Source organism: Vitis riparia, chromosome 19 (assembly GCF_004353265.1).
Source record: "Vitis riparia cultivar Riparia Gloire de Montpellier isolate 1030 chromosome 19, EGFV_Vit.rip_1.0, whole genome shotgun sequence".
Classification (NCBI taxonomy): Eukaryota; Viridiplantae; Streptophyta; class Magnoliopsida; order Vitales; family Vitaceae; genus Vitis; species Vitis riparia.
This window is the reverse complement of record NC_048449.1, coordinates 2,810,480-2,832,904: the sequence shown is the minus strand read 5'-3', so window position 1 is coordinate 2,832,904 and position 22,425 is coordinate 2,810,480. Positions and strand designations below refer to the sequence as shown.

The 22,425-nt window shown below is 35.9% G+C and overlaps 4 protein-coding genes across 5 annotated transcripts; 1 reads left to right on the top strand and 3 right to left on the bottom strand.

The window, feature by feature from the left end:
• Window positions 1-144: 144 nt before the first annotated feature.
• On the top strand, window positions 145-5,619 carry LOC117908846 (ribosomal protein L11 methyltransferase). Its single transcript, XM_034822642.1, has 7 exons — window positions 145-408; window positions 990-1,073; window positions 2,020-2,160; window positions 2,833-2,898; window positions 3,278-3,445; window positions 4,640-4,948; window positions 5,201-5,619. Exons 1-7 carry the CDS (start codon window positions 187-189, stop codon window positions 5,312-5,314), a joined length of 1,104 nt encoding a protein of 367 aa, XP_034678533.1. The 5' UTR covers window positions 145-186; the 3' UTR covers window positions 5,315-5,619.
• Window positions 5,620-5,807: 188 nt separating this feature from the next.
• On the bottom strand, window positions 5,808-9,139 carry LOC117908845. Of its 2 annotated transcripts, none has more exons than XM_034822639.1 (4): window positions 9,031-9,139; window positions 8,877-8,947; window positions 6,363-8,036; window positions 5,808-6,243 (listed from the first exon to the last, which is right to left on the bottom strand). In XM_034822639.1, exons 2-4 carry the CDS (start codon window positions 8,928-8,930, stop codon window positions 6,178-6,180), a joined length of 1,794 nt encoding a protein of 597 aa, XP_034678530.1. In that variant the 5' UTR covers window positions 8,931-8,947; window positions 9,031-9,139; the 3' UTR covers window positions 5,808-6,177. The 2 variants fall into 2 exon arrangements, with proteins under 2 accessions (XP_034678530.1, XP_034678531.1); XM_034822640.1 differs by having other exon boundaries at window positions 8,877-8,941; window positions 9,031-9,117.
• Window positions 9,140-11,725: 2,586 nt separating this feature from the next.
• Window positions 11,726-16,806, bottom strand: LOC117908408 (protein yippee-like At5g53940). Its single transcript, XM_034821987.1, has 5 exons — window positions 16,501-16,806; window positions 13,706-13,749; window positions 12,453-12,561; window positions 12,279-12,334; window positions 11,726-12,167 (listed from the first exon to the last, which is right to left on the bottom strand). Exons 1-5 carry the CDS (start codon window positions 16,594-16,596, stop codon window positions 12,089-12,091), a joined length of 384 nt encoding a protein of 127 aa, XP_034677878.1. The 5' UTR covers window positions 16,597-16,806; the 3' UTR covers window positions 11,726-12,088.
• Window positions 16,807-20,544: 3,738 nt separating this feature from the next.
• Window positions 20,545-21,623, bottom strand: LOC117908084 (ethylene-responsive transcription factor 4). Its single transcript, XM_034821762.1, has one exon. The coding sequence runs from the start codon at window positions 21,512-21,514 to the stop codon at window positions 20,852-20,854; it is 663 nt and encodes a 220-aa protein (XP_034677653.1). The 5' UTR covers window positions 21,515-21,623; the 3' UTR covers window positions 20,545-20,851.
• Window positions 21,624-22,425: the final 802 nt, after the last annotated feature.

Genomic DNA, 22,425 nt, shown 5'->3' with positions numbered 1-22,425 from the left:
TTAATAAAATGATGAAATAAATAAAATAAATATAAAATAATAAGACCTGAATTATACACGTGCCATGACCTTATCGGACACGAAGGCTTACCCTTTGGCTTGGAAATGAATGTATGTTGTATAGCCTCATCGTAGACATATAAAGTCTGCGACCGGAGGCAGCGCGCGCACAGTCCGATTTAAAAAATGCGGGGAACTCATTTCTTCAAACACCTTTCCTGCATCTCATCCTGGCGCATTTCCTCACAACCACGCCGTCTCATTCATGGGGTTTTTCCATCTCCACTCTCTCAACGGAGGCTCAGCTCAGTGTTCCGAAACTTCTCGACGTCGTCTTCTCTGCCAACCACCCACCCGTTAACATCTCCTTACTTCTCCGTTCGCATCAGCTGCCCAAAAGATAGCGCAGTGAGCATCATTAGCTTGAACCTATTCCCAAATCCTACATTTCATTTATTTTTTGCTTTTTGGTTTCAATCTAAGATTTTCTTTGTCTTCTGGGTCTGTTCTGTTTGGACTGTGGGAGAGGTTAGGAAAGTAGAGGGAAAATTCTGAGAGTGGGTTGTCTGAGCCATTTTTGGCATTTTCCTTTTCAATTCACTCGTTTTTTCCTGACACCGAAATGGAGTCTTAAAGGTCACTTATTACAGCAAAAGTTTTCTTGGGTTTGATTTTTTCTTGTTCTATCTTATACTAGTCTGGTTTTGAGGCTGTAGAAAGGAGGAGGTTTGTGTTATGCAGGCGTTTAGTGTAAAACCTTTTTGAAAACTCAAACATCTTCAGAACTTCTGGCTTGTGCTGTCTTGGGGATGATGGTCAACAAAATTTGTGTTTAATGGGAAATTTTCTGAAAGTTTGAAATCTTATTGGTGGGGGAGGAGAAAATTTTAATGGTGGAAAGGCTATGAATGGTTCGGATTATGTTTTTGTTGAGGTGGGTTTTGGGAACTACATGTCTGATTTGTGTATAATGCTGTTGTGATGGTTAGGATATGCTTTCGGAAGCTCTTTTATGTTTTGGTGCAAGTTCTACTAGTATGGATGAACAAGGCAGTGATGAGGGTAATGATAAGGTAGAGACTCGACACACCCTTTATGTTTGATTTCTGGGTTATAATTTGTGTAACTTGTTTTTGTGTAATGCTTGTTAACTTGGACCAAACTGTTTATAGGTGAAAGATTGATGTCCATAGTAGATTTCATTGATTGGTTGGGGTCAGTTTGAGGGATGGAGTATCTTTTTGTTTTCCCTTCCTTTTTTTGGCACTTTTTGGTTGCCGCTGTATACATTGTGTGTACTTTGGTGCACCCTTTGTGGCGTTTTTAATACAAATATCATTTACTGATCAAAAAAATAAAAATAATAATAATTTGTCATTAATTTTGGATTTCTTGTCATTTTTCCTTAGTGAAAAAAAGTAGATTTAGAATTTGAGATATAATTGTGATATGCTGCTGCCTATGGCTACTTTTTTTATGGTCAATGGTGTTACAATCTGAAGCTCTTGAAACTACAAATTTCCTTTGTGTCTTTCCCTGATATCATGTGCAATATGGCAAGCTTTTTAAGAGATAACAAGGCCTTTATCTTTTTAGGTTATGCTGCTGTAAGTTTTTGCCTGTGCTATTCTTTATTGAATCATGAAAAGTGCAGTGGTCATGAATCACGAATGGTCAAACATTAATCCTTCATACACCTATAGAGAACCTGATAAGAATCTCACTCTTCATCTGTCTTTATCACTTTATCGATGATGATAATAGACACTTGACGAGAAAGCTTGATAAACTTGAAGCTTATGATAACACAGAAGTTCCTATGGAGACTCTATGGAGGGCTTGTAATGACTTGCTGTCTTTCCCCCACAATTAGTCCATAATTGCTCAACTTTAGTTGCTTTCCTGCTTCGACTAATTATGAGTGGATCACACTTTTTGGTTCACTGAGCAATGCAAGTAAAAATTAGAAGGAATAAATCATCATTTTGTAAATTTGGCCTGAAATTTGTTTTCATGCAGATTTGCATTGATTCTATATTTTCTGATCGCCAAGATGTGGATGTGTGCATTTCACATGCTGCTGATTCCGTAGGTTTGAAGGAGCTACCAAGTTATGAAGTCAGAGTGGGTGAGCAGTATGACTGGATAAAGAAGACTCAGGTTGAATTTGCTTCTCTTGAGCTATTTCATATCTCTCTCTCTCTCTCTCTCTCTCTCTCTCTCTCTCTATATATATATATATATATATATATATGGACGATAGATCTTTAAAAAAATAATGTAAAATGCTTCTATGATCTTTGCATTGAAATCTATACTGAAATCTGTTTTGGGTTGGTTGTTGACCAAACCCAACCCCCCTGTGTTTTAGACAAATATGATTGATCAGACTTCAGGCAAGAAGGCTTTTTATTCTGGAATACTACCTTCATTAGTTCTTTGGGTCCTTTAGTCTCTTTATTTTGAGTCTAACATATTCACATGTTATTTTTATATTTAAAGTAAGGAAGATTGAATTATTGAGCCCATAAAAAATCCTTTCAACCTATTGTAGCAGTTATGTAGTAATTACAGTAGGGGGTACTGTCCATGCATAGCAGATTACTGCAATGCAATACTTCTGTGCTACTGAAGCTGAAAACCATTTAGATTTTTTCTCTTGCAAGGTTTCAATTAGTCAAACTATGTTCTTGGATTTATTTGATTTTCTAATTAATTCTTTGGAGAATTAGGTTTGTCACAGAAAACAGCCAATGCTGATAACTCTAATTCCTGATCCTATCTTGTCAGAGATTTCATTTTAATTTGCTTTTGAATTTTCATCTATTACAGGAATCATTTTGTCCAGTGGAAGTAACTGAAGGACTTTGGATTGTGCCTGAGTGGAGAACTCCTCCAGTATGATTAATCATCTCAAATTATCTTTTCTAAAGGTTTTGCTGCAATTGTTGTTCACTATATGTAGGAGTCCCTTCTTTTTAGCTTTTAAATCTAAAATGTGTTTTCTTTGTAGTTGGTTTTTCATTTTTATTTGGCTTAAGCAGAGAACATTTAAGCATGCTATTTGAATGATCTTCTTCTGGACACAGCATATGCATGCATTTTTGTCCTATGTAAATGTGTATACAAATATATCCTCGTGTATTAATCTGATGTGATGGTCTCCTCCACATCTATGAGCTCACTATAATATTGGTTTTTGGTTTCCAGAAATAAATTTTGAATATTACGGTTGATGTTGTTGTAAGGATATTATGTTTGCTTCTCAATGCTACAGGATGCTCATGCAACAAATATAATTCTAAATCCTGGATTTGCATTTGGAACTGGTGAACACCCTACAACTAAGCTGTGTCTATTGTTGCTACATGGCTTGATAAAAGGAGGAGAACGCTTTCTTGACTATGGCACAGGTTCTGGAATTCTTGCAATTGCAGCACTTAAGGTATGTAGTTTTTATTTTACAATTGAATTTGCATTTGCAATTGCGACATTGATCTCATATTTACCATATTCATGCATATTTTCTTTGTTTTTCAATGTTTGTTTTAGACTTTTAAGTGGGTTGCCTTGTTATATAGTCTTTCTTCTTTTAAAAATTGAAACAAATTCATTGCTTGATGAATGAATGTAATCAAAAGTTAGATGGGTCCAAGAGAACTTTCTTTTTCAACTATCAGGCATCTTTGAATGTGTACTTCTATTGAAAGGGAGTAAGAACATTGACGGTGGCATGAAACTGACAGAACAATTCCTTCATCAATAATGTATCATCTTTCTAGTGTTAGAACTGTAGAACCAAAAAGGAAAATAAAATTTAAAAAATTATGGAAATACTGATGCAACTGATGTAAACTAAGTTACCTGTCTTACCAAATTTCCTTCAAGTGGAAGTTTGCCTATCAAATAATAGATTAAAACCAATTGATGCATCAGAAAGTTCAATTATTGGATGGTTCATTGGCAAAAATTCATGTCCATCTTGTGCTACTTTTTACCTCTAATATCCTGATGGTTAATCCCCCTTGAGAGGCTTTACATATGTTGTCTCTGAGATGGTTGTCGACATCACTAAATTGCTTTTCAATAGGAACTTGCTCGGACTTGTAGCGCAAAGTCACAGACTTGTTTATTCTTTCAATTCCATTGAACTTCAAAACATTGAGTATCTACAATTCCTTGACTTGGGACTCTCTTGGGTTCCAATCCTCTTGGTCTGCAGTCAGTTTTGAGCTTATGCTACCTATTGGAGTGTAAACTTGGAAGCAAGAATACATATTGTACTCGTGAGGTTTCAACAGTTTCTTGAAGTCATCTTTTAGCAATGCAAATCATAGGCAAAATACAATCCAAAAGGATCAGAAAGAGGAAAGCAGGCATGCAGCATCACAAATCAATCTCACAAACCAAAAGAAAATGACAGAGCTTCTGTGTGCTTTAACACATGAAGGAGAAAGAAGATATGAGAGATGAAGAAACTTAATCTCTAGTTGTTTTTCTGGTGCTAAAATTCCATGTCTGATGCAGTATCATCCCTTCTGTGCCAGACAGATGAACTGAATCGATACATTCTCAAATGATTATAAAATAATGAATTACTCGTGTTGCCAACTAATTCTTTGTTACATTCGGGGTGCAGTTTGGTGCTGCCTCATCAGTTGGCATTGATGTAGATCCCCAAGCAATCACTGCTGCAACTCAGAATGCCGCTCTGAACAAGATAAGCCCTAATAACATGCAGTTAACTCTAGTTCCACCGGATGGAAGGACACATGAAGTTGTGGAAGGACAGAGCCCCAATAGCATGGGAGTCACTACTGAATCAGAGAGTTTTGACATTGTCATTGCAAACATACTCTTGAATCCTCTACTAGATTTGGCGGATGACATTGTTTCTCATGCCAAGCCTGGGGCTGTCGTTGCAGTTTCTGGTATCATATCTGAGCAGGTATTCTTGTGGCAATGGTATTATTTATAAGATCTAGTTGGATAAATTTTACGGATATCAACAGAAAAAAAAAAAAAGGCATGATAATGTGTAAGTCTTGGTCACTGTGGGAAATCCACCATCAAGCCTTTATCCACAAGGTCATGCTTTATACTTCACATTTTTTTTAATTTGTGAGACTCAGGAAATGTGTGGAAGTCAGGGTTGGAGCAGGGCTAGGCCTAATTCCTTTGTAATTGCATTTTGATGCAGGTTCCATACATTATGGAACGATATTCGCCCCTCCTGGAAAGCATATCTGTGACTGAGATCGATGACTGGGCCTGCGTGAGCGGCACAAAGAGAAGGGGTCTCACAGTTAACTGAAGAAGATGATTTTTAAAATTGTCTAATGAAACAGGAGGCAGAAGCATGACTTTGCTTTGATTATTAACAACTTGGCAGCCATCTGATGTTAAAAGTCATGGCCTTACGCCCATTGCCTGCTTGATCATCTAGTAAGCTCTAAAGTTATCAACTATTTCGACCAGAAACATTCACGTCTATGTAAAAAAAACATGCTTAATCTATCAAGATGGTGCATGGCATCAAATTTTTCTGCGCTCAGACTCTTGACTATTTGTTTTTCACCTAGAAGCAGTCAAAACAGTACACCTTCGTTTTGTGTTTAAGAGTTTAAAACCGCTGAAGCATGTGCAGATTTTGACTTATGAAAATTAGTATTTCTTTGTCCATTTTTTCCCTTGTTTATGTGATCTGGTAATGCTCAGTTTCTTGACTGGTCAGTTGTGCTCACCATGGAAAAATGTTTGCTGGCCTCTCTTCTGATCTAAAATTTATGCAGCACACAGGAACAACATGGGGAAAATGACACCTTTTCCGAGTTGCTTCTCTTACAGAAACAATTTCCAATAATAGTTAACCGTTCATCCTAAGACCTCAACATAGCAATATTTGAAATTTAAATGCATGACTAAGAAAATAGAGGTCACAGAAACCATGGGCAGAGAAACAAGTGGAATGAAACTATGAATATATCTGAGAGAGGTGTGTATATAGTCATTTCCATGATTAAAGCAAAGACCAAAATAACATATTAATCTCAATTATTATACTTCCTTTTTAAGCTTTCTTTCAGCTGTTGCAGGGCAGGCCGTTCAATAGTTGTCTGTCATTGTAGAACTTCCATGAAAAGCCATTCCATTGGGGACATGATCACAAATCAAACATCAGCGCGGAAGTTGCCTCCACCCAGATGCAGGGGCCTTCTTTGGGATGTAAACCTTGTAGCTCACCTGATAAGAAATATTAGGTATGATGCTAAATAAATCTAAAATAAACTAAATAGACTAGCATTCATGCTTCACCGGTCCAAAGAGTGGCATGCAAATTTATAACAGATGAAAATACTCACTTGCACCATTTCACCACCCCGCATTACAGACATTGTCTTCCGCTCAAACTGTGAGCCCTCCTTGGCTTCTCCTTGCACTTCTTTTGAGCTTTGTTCTCCTGAAATAGGTTTAAGCTCAGGAGGCAGGTTCGAAGCAGCAGGACCAGAAGTATCACTAACTTGTTGACCATTATCCTTGCTACTCCACAGCACAGTTTGAGCAGTTGCGGCAGAATTTGTATTTACACTTGGCCTGGTCACCAGCAAATTTGGTCTATGAGACTCCTGTGAAATGGATGCTTGCTTCAAGGGGGTGCTAGTGCCAAAAGATTCTCGCCTCAGTACTGATGTGCCAGGCTTAGATTTATTACCAAATGCATTGACAGCAGTTTTGCTACTATTGTCATCATTGGGAGCACAAGTGGTAGCCACCTTTTCTGGTGGGCAGACAACTCCTCTTTCAGAAGCTCCAGGTTCATTTTCACTGTATCTTCCATCTGGAATCTTTCCAAGATTCTGTGAAGAATAAGTGAACTCTCTCCCGACAGTAGGCATATTACTCTGCTCTACTACTGGGTTTGCACTTACAGCTCTAGTCCCATCCACCCTGGAGGCCTTGATTTGCACCAACTCAGCCTTTGAAGTGGGTGAATGCTTAACTGCAGCAGTCACGTCTTTCGGAGTAGTCTTTGCATTTGTTTGGACCCCTCGGAATTTTCTCAGATTTTCTATAGCTCTTTGTCTTAAAATTGACTCCAAATGACCAATATCATCAGAAGCCTCATTCTTATTTTCCTCAACCCCATGGAAGCTTGGATTACTTCCATCATTCTGGGTCCCACAATCCTTGTCACTCTCTTTATCCTCAGTGGTTCTAATGTTAGAAACAAAAGCTTCTTCCACTGATTCCATTTGCTTTCTCTTCTCTGAATGATAAGTTAACTCCCTCTTCCCCCCACCATCATTACTATCATTACTTCTGCAAGAAGGGTAACCATCATCATGATCATATATAATCTCTTCTTTATGTGCATCCTTATCCAATTCTCTTCCATCCTCCTCTTCCGGTTCTCGTACAACAGTAATAACTGATCTTAAACGTCTTGAATTATTCTCAGCATCCCATCTCTCCACACTTTGATAACCACTACTTTCACTGCATCGACCATATGATGAACAACTTCTTGACCTATGTCTACTCCTTTTATTAACATGTTTAACTTTTCCCAAATTTCTCTTATCTCTCTCCTTTCTTTCAGACCTACCCCTTGGCCTCTCAAATTCACTCTCACCACTGCTGCTATTCCCACCTTGACATGTCGAACAACTCCATGAACCACTGCTCATGGAACTATCACTTACATCTCTCCTCGGTTTCTTCTTGTGGGCTTTCTTCCTTGCATCCAAATCACCATTCCTCTTTGACTCTTTTCTTTTCTTTGCACGGGGTGAACCCTCTACGCTTCCACGTCTAGGAGAGCTCCTTCGAGCCCTTTTTTTACTACTCTTTACGTCCTTTCGAGTGCGAGACCGAGCCCTTCTACTCCTATAATTTTCCTCAGAACTAGAGGATGACACTAACATTGAACTTCTCAAAGTATCATCATCAGAATAAGAAAGGGAATCATCATGACGACGGAGCTTCTTGGATTTATTCCTCCTACTTCTACTCTTACTTCTTTTCCGCTTGCGGACCTAGTGTATACATGTATATAGATGCAGAAATAGGCATTGAGATTGAAAACAGAGAGCCCATAATTATATCAATTCAATTTAAAAACCCAACACTCCCTTTGGTTGCCAAGAAAAAGTAACAAAAGGATCATAAACAAATTCCAGACTGTATTTTTCGTAATTGAAAGGGCCAAGCAAACCAAATCCTCCACCAAGGTGTAAAACATTAATATCCATCATCATATCAAGGTTCCAGAAATTCAGAGATATTGAAAGAAAGTGATATTAATTTAGAAAAATGGTACAAATTAATAGCAAACATGGAAATTTGAACAAAGATCTCGGGAAATAGAAGTCAACCCTCTTAGATATCAGGGATATCCATAGAAATGTTGATTCATCTAAAGGCATTTAGAAATGGAAATTTGATGGAGATCTTGATCCATTGTCAGAATTAATTAAGAAAAACAGTAGAAATCAATAGCAAAAATAAAAATTTGAACAAAGCTTCCAAATTACAATCAAAATCTGTAGATATTGAAGATCCCAGATGGAGCTATGGACCCTGTACCAAGACATCTACATCATGCCCACCACTACACTATGGGCAACTCGATTTTTATCATAAAACCAGTATAGTATTCAGTTCAACACGAACCACTAGACCCATAATTCAATTTCTGGTTTTTCCCCCACAATTTCTCAGCAACCAAACAGAGTGTAAGCCTCCCAAATTAAATCATTTAAACAAGAAAAGGAAATCTAACCCTAAAACTAGCAAAAACAAAAATCCACTGAAAGAAAACTGGAAGATAGAAAAGCTTCGAACACGATTGAATGAGCAGGGAGAGAGAAAGAAACCTGAGAGGAATTCTTGGAGCGTTTCTTCCTGAGAGAAGAAGATGACTTTCCCATTTGGCTTTGATCTTCACCTGCCACAAATCATTAAAAGAATTCCACAAAAAAAGAGAAAAATAAAATAAAAAAGGAAAACCCAGAAAGAAAAGGAAAGAACCTTTAATGGGTAAAGAATGGATTGATACAAATGGCTCTGGAAATTGCAGGATCGGGCAAGGGTTACTGCTTCATGGTCTGTTCCTTTTCCCCAATTCTCTCTTCCTCCTTTTATATATATATATATATATATATATATATATATATATATATATATACACATGTAGAGGTTAAAAGAAAGAATCTAGGACCATTGGACCAAACCCATTAACCTTATCCCTGAGTCAGACTCAATTTGGGCTTAACAACATTGACCTTATGCTCTGTATTCAGATGGAATTGAGTATGGGCGTACGGGCCTGTTAGGATGCAAGGCGATGTTATAAATTTTTAATCTGTGCCCTTTATTCTTGAAATAAAATTTAGTTGGGAATGAATAAGATTAAAGTATAAAACAATGATACGTTAGAATTTCCTTATGAGTAAATAAAATTTTAAGATATAAAACAATGAGACATAATTACAAAAAACCAAAACTTAAATATAAGAGATATAAGATGTAGGCATGATTGAGAAATAGAGTATAAAGAAGTAATTTAATACTATCTTTTAAGAAAAAAAAAATCTAGCTACTAATAACTTATGAAAATATACAATCAATTAGGTCGTGTAACACATATATTTTGATTGTACTGGTTTGTACTTTTTTGTATGTACCTTAATCCCTTTCATTTGTACCTAAATCTCATTGGATCTCGGTTTTTTTTTTCATATATTTTTAATTAGGGTTAATTTCATTCACCTCCTTGAGATTTTAACTAAACATACATAACTCCTATAAGTTTGAAATTTCATTAAATATCTCCTTTATTATTTTTGTTTCTTATTTTTACTCATCTTCCCCCCTCACACAAAATAATGGAGGTTTTTGATGAAATTTAAAACCCATGGGGTTAGGTGCATTTAACTAAAATATCAAGAAAGGTGAATGATAGATATTGGAAATTCATTTAGTACCAAATCACCAAATCGATATGTTAGTTTTTTCCTTTGAAAAATCAATCATTCTATTGAATTAGAAAAGAGTAGTTGTCTAAAAATGTGGTTTATAAGAGCATAAATCAACCAAGCCCCCATGGGATTCAAGGATTTAGTGTTGGGGAATCATTGATCAAAGAGTAGATTTTGGAAACACTCTTCATTGATTGAATGGTTGGTCAATCATTTATCAAAGAGTGACAACCTCTAGGTCTAAATACTAGGTCATTGAAGTGGTGGTTTTGGTGAACCATTGCTTCTTCTTAGATGAAGGATTAGAAAAGAAAAAAAGCCTTAGATGGAATTCAATAAGATTTGATGAACGATTACAAATCCCAAAGGCCATTTGGTGGAAATTTTGGTAGGAGGATTGTGTATTTTTTTAAAAAAAAAAAATTATATTAGGAGGCAATTTTAACCCTTTCTTATACCCTTATTTCCTACTTAGTTTAAAGTTTTACTACTTAGGAATTAGGCCTCAATCCTTATTTCCTTATTTTTAGTACATGTTGTTAAGGTTAGGATCAAGTCTTTGAAAGCAAAATATTTTTTTTGAGACATTTATCATTTATTAATAATATTGACGACTTTGTATATTTTGATTGTTATTTGATATTTTGAGTATATGTTTTGCCTCGTAAGATAAGATTGTATTGTACATGGTTTAAATATATGAATTGTTACATAAAAATAGACCACGAACCTTTGTAATTTGATAAGTTGTTTACAACAATTCACCAATTTGGGTAACTCGATAATAATTATGGTGAATCACCTCCTTTACATAAAATGACTTATTATTAAAGATTGACTTTTAGATAAATGTGTTCGTATGTAATATATATAAAACATAACTTTTAGAGAAAATGTCACAAATGCTATCACATGGATATGTTTTATCTCGTAAAATAACATTGTATGGATTCTTAATTTTGAGTTGTTACATTGTTGTTGGGGTTAGCGAGCACTTTAAGTATCATGCAAATGATATCCTAAAAAGACCACATATTTTTTATATTAGGAATAACCATTGATTCAATAATTGATAATAAACATCTTCAATATCAATACCATGATATCTCCAAGAGAGATGGTAATATCCTCTTGAGTGATTTTAAGGTGAATAGTAGTTATTAGGTCATGATCATGGTAATTCCATTTGATGGAATTTGATATTTATCATTAATATAGACATGGCAAGTCATTATAGAGAAAGTGGGTTTCGCTCGCAACATATCGGATAACCCGAAACCATTTTGTTGATAACACTTTCCATATTAGATTATAAATATCAATTCATGGGAAACAACATATAGTAAGTCCAAGGTGCTAGCATCTTACTTTATTATATTATATAAAATATTAAAGAAAATTATATTTCATAAAATAAAGACTAATTGTAGATTCTTTTTTTCTTTGTTCCTCTATGGAAGCCAATTATTCTAATGGTCTCGGCGACCCCCACTTGGTAATCTCTACTTCTGTGCGAATGTTTTGACCTTGAGTAGAAGATGAAGGTGCACTATAATCTTGGTCAATTGGTTGTACCATTATGCATGGTGGTGTCATCAAGGGAAAGGTGGACTTTTTGCCCTAGGCTTGTACATGGAGACAGAAAGAGCCACCACCCTCAACCTTTTCTCTCCCCTTTTATCTTCCATAGCCAAGGTATCGTCCACCCAATCTGGAGACTAGATCAAGGCAAAAGACTGACGAGTTAGAGAGCAAAATCATTTTTTTCTTCACCAAAGGACTCAGACTTGCCTCAAAGCCAAGTAAGTTCGAAGCCTTTTCAGCCAATATTTCCAGATACAGTATAAAATAAAGCCAAGAGGCTTATGAACACTAATTTCTAAATAAATAGTATACATTTTCTATAAGATTCACCACCACAACACCTTATCATATTACACGACAGAAACTAAAAACCAAAAAAGGAAAAGGGGAAGAGAGCGAGTATCCATCTATCCATCCATGCAGCTCATATACTGACTGGAACCATATTCTCATACTACAATTCACATACATGCCTGCATCTCTTCTTACTCTCATAATGTGGTACACCCATATTAATTATCGGATCAAGCATCTTCAGCATCACTCATGTTAGCTCGGGTATCGATGTAGAATTCTGAGTCAACCCCATCAATGATCCTCCCTCTATTTCATAGAAATGCACAGGATGAGAAAATAAGTGCAGGTTTGATCATGGGTGTTGAGAAAACCGAAAAGAACAATCCCAACTCTAAAATAATTGAGGGTGCCATGTACCTTTCAAGAACAAATTTCCCTTCTTTATACTTTTGGGTCTTGTCATGTGCCATCTCCTGGGTGGTAAAAATTGAAGGTTGTGGGCAATGTGAGATTGAGATGATCTTAATTACGGAAGCAGATGCATAGAAACCAGGTATGATATTTAAAGAGAGAGAGAGAGAGAGAGAGTACATATTTCCAGCCAACAATTTGTCCACAACAGCAGCAAAATATATCTGCTACAGTATGCATTCCTGAAATCATCATCCTCTCCTCTTGAGCACCAACTGTGATATTCACCCTGCACAAAGACTCCAACATAGAGATAAGAAATCTAGTCTCAAGTACCTATCTCAGATAAGGAATCACTAACTATTAATTCTATTCATATCTTAGCTCTTTGAAGTAAGAAAATTCCCTTCACTTTTTGACCTATTTCTACAAAGGCAATTTCTTCCTGAAAATTAATTTCTCAACATAAGCACAATTTGTTCTTTCCTTGACCCAGGAATAGTCCTATAAGTTTGGAAGTCAAGAAATAGCAATTTCCTTTCCCTTCAGGTCGGATCATTCTCCTATTCTCACCATGTCCATCTTTCCATTGTCTGCTATTAGCTCATCCATTTCTTCAAATGATAATAATATTTGTAAGAATTTGACATATGTAGTTTGAGGGACGGGGCATCCTGGAAATAATTCTCATCAACTCAGATTAACTTCAAGTTTGGCTCTGAAGTCATTGGCAATATGTTAAACAAATGATAACTTGGGGTTTCAGAGACTACATGAATGATCAAGGGAGAAATCAGAATAGAAGATAGAGCAGAGAGAAGAGGGAGAAACTATCAAATTAATAAATATCAAGTGTATATGCTTAACAATGCAGTCTTTTACGTGTCTAAACAAAAGCTCATCTGATTATCCTTCTAAGTATGGATAAAACTATTAGAATCAAGCACAAATCTGAGGAGGGATTTGAAAATAGACATGTACTTGGATGAGCCTTAAATTATTAAACTATCCCAGAGAATTGATTTCAGCTTTTTTGCATTTTGACATCTATATAACATGCATACACTGCATCTGTACACCGAGTTCTTGAAGTGGATTGACAATGAATACACAAATTTAACTAAACAAATGGTAAGTGGATAAATCCATTAATGAAAGACTATCTTCAGCAATCAAACTGGTGTTTAAATATCTTTAAAGAGGTAATTTACAAGTGAAACGGTATAATTTTCACCAAAATTATTTCTTCAGCTTTGTTTTCATATTGATATTTACATGTAGTGTACAACAGCTACAACATGCATCAATTTCTGTAAAGGAATCGACACTGAAGCTCAAAAGTAAGTGAAGCAACTGTTAAGCAGATTAATCCACAATTGACAAACAATTTTCAACAGTCAAAGTGGTGTATGGAAGAATCATTACAAACTCACGCATTATTGAAGAGGTATGCCTTTCCCCTGCGGCAGTGAAAAGCCTGATGAAATCACCAAGCAATAAGTGAGATTCCAGAAAGATGAAAAATCCAGCAGACAGTAGAACATAAAAATACTGTGTATGTGAAAATGAGCCAAGAAAAAATTCACAAAATAAAATATCAGCTGCACAAGGAAAAGATTTGCAATTGACTATTTGTTTTTCCCCTCCATAGACTTAGTTATAATGGAAGTATAAACATTTATCGAAATCAACATAGATCAATATAACTGCATCTATATTACCATGTAAAGAAAGTAGTTGGTGTGCCCAATCTATGATTCCTAAGATGCCTCTAACTTTCTTTGTTAACAATGACACTAAACACAAGAAGTGCATAACTAGTAAAATCACCATATTTGGTTTCCTACTTTATTTTTTTAAGAAATTCAGAATCCAATGTACCATATTCTTATCTGAACAAGTTGTTTTAACCAAGGACGAAAATATCAGGATATATCGCCAATATATCGTATATCGGAGAAGGTGAATATGATATACAGGTAAGATATGTCGTCTCATAGAAATATCGGTAAATATCAGTGATATATCGCCGATATATTGGTAATCATGAATATATCAGCGATACAAGCAAAATATCGGTCCTAAATGGGAAATATATCAGTGAAAAATCGATAAAAAATTATATTATTATAAATAAGTTAATTTTAATTATCTTATAATTTATTTTGTATACTAATTAAATATAAAACAAATATAAAATCATAAATAAAATTATCAATATTTTTAAATCAAAATCATAAATATATTTAAATCATATAATTAGTACATTTGTAATTATTTAGTTTTAAATTAATAATTTTATTTTATTTTGATATTCAAGTGTGATAATAGTATATTGAGAATAAATTAACTTAGTACATTTTTAGATTAGTATAGCATTGAATTTCAATTAGTACATTTTTACAATTAATTAATATATTTTCAATAGAGGTAAGTAAATTAACTTAATATAGTAATAAATTTGAATCACATAATTAGTATATTTGTAATAATTTAACTTTATAATGAGTGTACACTTACAAAATTCATATCTCCTATCAACCGACACTATATAATTAAATTTAATATCACAATTATATCATACATATATCAATTTCTTCAACAAAACAACTTTAAAATGTCTATTATACTTCTAATTTCATTTTTAAGAGTTTTTTTTCTTATATTTTCATAAGTTTTGATCAATTTTTGGTTTATTGATATTTTATGTCAAAATATCACCGATATATCTCTGATATATCCGATATATCCATAAAATCCAAGTACCAATATATCCGTGATTATCGATATTTTCATCATTGGCTTTAACACAGAGATATAGAGTACTAAACCCGCACAAATAGCATGTACATGCACCCCCTTAGTATATCACACGTTTAATTATACATCTGCCTATAAAAATCAATTGTATTTTCAATGGCTTCAGAACTTCCACCAATTCCATATCTTTCACAAGAATTATAGCATCCATGTGCCTAGAATTATGTTAATAAGACAATATAAGATTTCAGATCTCGTGTCAATTAAAATCAACCCGTTTCAACTAGAAAAAGCCAATGCCATGTTAAAAAAATTTAGGTTTTCAATTTCAGCAAGCAACAGACAAGTTCTTGTGGATATTGTTACAACTGATTCATTGCAACATGCATCACTTGATTACAACAAATTATTATTGGTGTAACCCCACATCCAAACCAAACCACCACCACCCCTCTCTCCCTTTCCAAACAACCCAATAAATTGAACCCACACCTGAACCCCACTCTAGCCCTGCATGACTATTATAAGTAATGCCCATAAGAATATTCCCTTTGATTAAGAAGATTATATGGGTTATTTAAAATAGTGGTTGCACATAAGTTTAGCTCCTAAGCTGATTATGCTACTCATGATACAGGATCAAGCCAAATTCTAGTTCTTGATTTGTTTAATGATCTTCACGTATCAGGTCTGATTAAAAATGGGAAACACATTTGTAATTAGTCTAGCTGCTCTCTCTGATGGGTCCAGGATCTCATATTTGTTTATATTTTTTTATAGAAAGGGATTTTTAATTAGAAGGAAGGCTCCAACATGGGGCCAATCCTCGTCTAAAAGGAAACACCATAAAGAAAGACATAAGCTAAGGCCAACAGAATTAGCCCATTAGTAAACTTTCCAGAAACTATAACAAACAAAAATATACCTCCTTAGCCTGGACAAAAGAGACCTAATCCCAAGTGAGCGTTGTCTTTTCTTCTAATAAAAACACAGCCCACATCTCAATTGTCTCCAACAACATACAGAGACCTTTGTACAAAATTCTATTTCCATTTCCATGTTTAGCAGCTAATTTTTTACTGATGTCTAGATTTAGAACATGGTGGTAATGAATGTTCCATCCTTTTCATGGGTCTAGTTAAAATCAAACTAGGCATTGTTTCAAACACTTGACAGCCAGATCTCGACTCCCTCCTCTCAACTATCAAGCAGGCTAATGGGGCAAACAACTGAACAAGCAAGCAAGCATGCATTTCCCACAAATGGGTTCACTCAACCACCCCATGCCCACCAACCCAAATCCACCAGGTCTTGCTTAATCACCAAGAAGCCATTTTTTCACCCTGCAACCACTACTGATCCCACCCCATACCAACAACCCCAAATCAAGACACACTCCCACAAAAATTCAAACTTGATATTCCAAAAATAGACCATTAAAAAAGAGGGGAGGGGGGGAAAGAATTACCCTAGAGACGAGATCATCAGCCAGAGCCAAGTGGGTTTTGCAGAACTTGCATTCATAAGCCCTGCCCTCGAGCTCAACCACAAAGACCCTTCCCATTTGGTGCCCCCCCCCCCCAACCAAAAAAGGCTCAACCCTTCAACTGCACAGTTCCCCTGTTCAGATGATGGAAGATGGAGTCGGTATGGAGAGAGAGATTGGGGATAGAGATGGGATTGGATAGGCGTAGCGTCCACAGCGAATAGGGTAAGCCAAGGCTGACGGTGCGGCAGAATCAGACTGCCAGCTTGTGGAAGAATCAAGAATCAGGACACCTCTGCTCTCCTCACTATTTCTCTAAATATCACATAAATTTATAAAAAAAATAAATATATTTTTCATTAAAATTAAAAGTTTAGTTTATTTTATATCTGGTAAACATCCAATAATTAAATAAATATATTTTTAAAATTTTGTACTTAAAATATATTTTAGTTTTCACTATTTTTTTTTAATTTCCAAAAGAGTCTTTAAAAATATAAAGAAAGTTTAAATCGGAAATAAAAAATAATTTTTTTCAAATCCATTATATATATTATCAAGGTAAAGTAGGATAAGAAAATATCTAAATTATATTTCCGGTTTTAAGAAGAAATATTCAGCCCATTCCTAACAAGCATATTTTAATTTCAAATATGTCTTATTAAAAGTAAATACCCGAAAAAACTTGTTTCATTATCATTCATAATCTAAGTAACTACATAAAAGCTAGTTGCAATCTCCACTTGACATGATCCAATGACCCGATTACCCAATGTCGACCCAAACTCCAGCCTTATAAGATGGGTTTAAACAGTGGCCCATGGGCTGTGACCAATGTAACCCAAAATTCTACTCGACCTTCATGGCATACGTGGAAATATGTTTGGGTAGGAGGATTAACAAATGGTAGAAGTTAATCTCATTGATTCCATGATAAGCAAATAAAAAAATATCATCATAAGTGTTTTTTTTTTCATGTCTTAATAGATGTGGATTGGATTGGGCTTGTTCAAGAGAAAGTTTAGGCAACCGAAGCCCAATCAAAATCCCAAAGGGCAAAACCTGAAATCTGTCTTTTAGTGAGTTGGGCTGGTGGGGATGGGCCCACCCACGGTTATCTAATAGTAAAACAAAATAAAATAATTTTAAAAAGTTATACAAATTTAAAAAATTATACTATTTGTAGGAAATTTTTAGTATTAATATAAGCATTGTAAAAACAAAAATTCCATTAATAGCAATAGAAAAAAATCTAATGGATACAATGACTAGAAGAAAATAAATTAAAGAGAATAATATATGTTTTATAATAATAAATAATTATAAAAACAATAGAAGTTTGTGAGAATAGTTTTATCATGACTGCTTGTTGTGTACTTTGATCCACTACGAATAGCATTTTTTGCTACGATTTGAGCAGCAAATGGCATCCCTCTTCTTGTACCCCTGAATCCACAAGTACTGGACGAGGACTAAGAAACCACCTGACCCCATACACATGTAACGGTCACAATAGTATTGTTAAAACTTGCTTGGATATGAATAACCCCCTTTGGTATTCTACACGCACTTTTATGTGAACCAATTCTTGGTATATTGTTCTACATAATAGAAAACATATTTAGTAATTAAAAATTATTTTTTTATTTTTTATTTTTAAGAACAAAAAATATAATACTTTCAGAAAATATCTTTTAGTTATTTTATATTATTTTCATTTATTTTCTAATTATTATTTAAAAAAATAATTATACAAACATATATAATAATTAAAAATAATATATATATATGTATATAAATTATTTTTAAAACACATTTAAAATAATTAAAAACATTTTAGGTTTTTAAATAGACTTTTGTTATACAAAAATTAGAAAACAATTTTGAAAAATTATTTTCAAAAATTATTTTTCATAATTATTTTTAAAAACAGTTATCAAATAGACATTTAGTATCTTCTTGCTTTCAATTCATAACATCTATTATAGGTATTATTTAAATTATATAACTTAAAATTTTAATATAATAAAATGAAATTTATATTAAATTAAAAATAATATATGATACAATCCAAAAATTTAATATTAATATATAGTTTGAGCTTTGCATAAAAAAGATAAAAAAAAAAAGGGACCATTTAAATTCATATTTTAGTTATATTATTTTATTTTTAGTCACGTTTTTATTTTTATTATATTGCTATTTATGATGTAAAAAAATTGATATATCAATAAATTAATTTGGTGCCAAAAGTGAGCTTGAAATTAATAATTAATAAGAGAATATTAAATTATTTTTAAAAAAATCTCACTATCAAACCTCATTTTCACGAACATAATTATACCCGACAGCAGCGGGTGGGCTGACCCAAAAGCACAACAAACGGAGGTTATAACGGCCGCGGTAAGCTACCAGCCGCCCCAAAAAAAAGCAAAAAAAAAAAAAAACCCTAACCACCGCTTCCATTCTCTTTCGGCGGTCGCTTTTAAGACCCACCACGTGTCACCCAGGCCACCCGCATTTTCATTCATCACCGGCGGGTCCCTGTACCATCCCCCACCGCCACCGAACAGCGCCGACGCGCCGGCTTAACTGTCTGTCCTACACACGACACGTCACCACCACCCGTCAAAGCATCTGAGAGACTGGTACTAGGCGTTCACGTGACAGTATGACACGCGTCCATATATAATTGGCGGGATGTCCACGTCACCGTACCCCTGCATGTAACTCATGCATGACAAGTAAGGAAGAAATCCTGTCCATAGATTCTAAGACGAAGACGACGACGACGACGACGACGGAGGAGAAGACTGGGGGCCACAGAAAAAGCGGCCGCCGCGTTTCCACCTGCAAGACTCATTCACACGTGGACCCAATTGCTGTCTACTTCACACTGACTAAATTTGAAAAAAATAATAAAATAAAAATATTCATATTATATATATATATATATATTTAATATTAATATTTTTGTTTTTTTTTTTAATTTTAATTTTTTTTGTGGAAGGGATGGCTTTGATGAAAGTTGAAAAAATCTCTAGATTTTTTTTTTTTTTTTTCAAATTTCAATAATTGATTTAATTTTTTTTTTTGTTCTAAATTTATAAATGATAATTGGAATTTATTAGAAGGATTTGTAAGATTATTGAAAGAGAATCTTGGCATAGTTGGGCATCAATATTAGGTGGTGGGGGCAAATTCCTTTTTAACATAAAAAGTGGGTGTTTACCTCTCACCCTTGGAATGGGTACCATTTCAACCTATGCCATCAACATCCACGACAAGTTTTAATATAATTTACATCATATTTTTGTGTCCAACTCCTTCCTCTACCTTCAAAAGCAAAATTAAAATTTGCTCGTAAATTTTTGTTTGTTTGTATGTCATGTATATACAAAGTAGTTGGCCAAAAATGACGTTTAGATTTTCCGCAAAAACGAAAAAAAGAGAAAAACATGGTATTTAATTAGGACGGTGGACTGCCACGTCACCATAACCCATATCGCGACATGTACCTCGTCAACACGGAATCACACTTCGCTATGGGCCCCGCCACTTCCGATTCGCCCTCTATCTGTCCCCATCTTTAACTCGGCGGTTTCGCCGTCGGTGCCGTCTAAAATAAATTACGCTCACACAGAAGCGGTCTTCTTGGGGCCCACCCACACCGGTTGTCTCAGCCGTCGGATCAAATCCACCCTAGGGATGCGTGTCTTTAAAAAAGAGACAAGATGAAACGCGAATCACGAGGCGGTTTCTGATCCGACAGTGCAGGCAGGGAGGAGCCCATGCTTCTCATCATGAGGCCGCCCTCTGTCACAACTTTTCACACTATATTAATTAAATAACTATAACTAGTGCGGTTTCCGTACGTTTGTAAGGCCCTTGCTCTCGTAAGCGGCCATGGTTTCTAACGTACGCCATCCAGTTTTAGTCTGTTTGGTTTGCGAGAAACGGAGCCACCGAATAGAAAGTTTCGAATATTATGGTTCCTTCTTTTTTTTTTTTCGTAGTAAACAAACGGAAAATTAACTGATCTGCAAAATTTAATTGAAAAACTATGAAGCTTGCATACATAGTAAATAGGGAGGGAACAACATTAAGAAAATCTAGTTTCTCAGTTGCAAAAAGGAGGTCGGTTATGTATATACATCGAATAGTCATCGATCAGCACATCAATACTAACGTGGCTGCTGCTTTCTCTCTAGATTGCTTCGTCATCTGTTTCGATTCGAGACGCAATAAAGGAAAGGAGAAATTCAATTCAAATGGAAAAGAAAATTTTAGAGATCCGATTATCGTCGCCGTGGACGGTGTAAAAGTGATGAAATCAAGCGACTTCCGCTGGAGGATGGTTGAGATCGAGATTGAGCAGCCTGGTACTGCGGTCATGGTAATTGAAATCAACCACGGAGGATGAGTCGGAGTCGCTGTGAACGCTACCGGCAATCGCAGGGTGAAAATCGGCAACCGCTCGATCTAAATCGAACATATCGCGGTGGGTCTTCGGCTTCTCTGGACGGGAAAATGGCTCGAAGAAGAACAACGGCTGCGCAATAGGAAAAACACCAACCGCAGGGTAACGAACTGCGGAAAATTGGCCGGCGGCGGCGGGGTGAGACAGATTGAGATCTAGAGCCGGAGGACCGGCGATCGCACCCGGAGACAGCGCCTCGCGGCTGGAGGACTCCACGGTGCTGCTCTGGCTAGGGCTCCGGTTAGCAGTAGTCGCGGCAGCTGCCACAAGGTCGGTAGGCGAAGGGAAGTTAGTCTTTGCCTTGGCTCCACGAAACTCCCTTGCCGCTGCATCGTAGGCACGCGCGGCCTCCTCGGCCGTATCAAAGGTGCCTAGCCAGACGCGGCTCTTCTTGCCGGGATCGCGTATTTCAGCGGCGTACCTACCCCACGGCCTCTTGCGCACGCCTCTGTAGCGGATCTCCTTGTTTCCGGTAGGGCCGGCGGTTACGCCGGTAGGTTTGTCTCTCGGCGCCATTTGTTATGTGTTTTGGTACAAGTGTTTGTGAAAACAGTGAATGAAAACGAAAACAGAGGGAGACAGAGAGAGAAAAAGAGAGAAAGAGAGAGAGAGAAGTCGCTTGGAGAAGCAGAGAGGCGTGGAGGTGGCTTTTATAGAGACTTGTGGAGGTGGCCTTCCATACCCACGCTCTTTCGGGCGTTTGTAATAATGCTACCATCCACACGGATGTGGCTTCTGTTGCCTCTGCCGCTGCTCCTATTTTTTACATGAAAAATGGAAAATAGTTTCCAGTTCTTATCTTTTATATCTTTTATATTTATTACCTTCAAATTTTAAAAATAATATTTATTTAGAGAAAAAAATAAAATAAAATAAATTTAAATTTAATATATTATTTCAAATTTATTATGATAACCAAAAATCCGCTATATGTTAAGAATAATATTTTCAATGTGTCTAGCTTTTTTAATAAGCCTCCTTAAGAGCATTTTCAAATTTTATTATTTATTTTTTATAATGTATATGAAATAATGTCAATCCATTTACACTTATGAAAACGATTTTTCTTAATAATGTCGAAGGCAAGGAGGTATGAATGTTTTGATATCTGGAAACGGCAGGGGACCACGAAGGCGTGGGGAGTACGCGCTATTGGTGTCGGTGAGGAGAAGAAAGAGGAAACACATTGGGGGGTGAGTGAGGGAGGAAGGGCGGGATGGAGTCAACAAGAGCGTTGACTGAGGTTAATAAAGGGGCGCGCCGCCCTGCCGGGAGCGTGGTGGCATGAATTACTCGAGCGGAGCGAGATGTCACGTGGACCGCGTTGTGCGCGGACACGCGGCAACCTGCAGACCCGGAGGGGCGGCGTTGTCTAACGGCGGTTTTGATGCCTTGTTCCCTCTAAACGGCAATGCTGACGGCAGCTT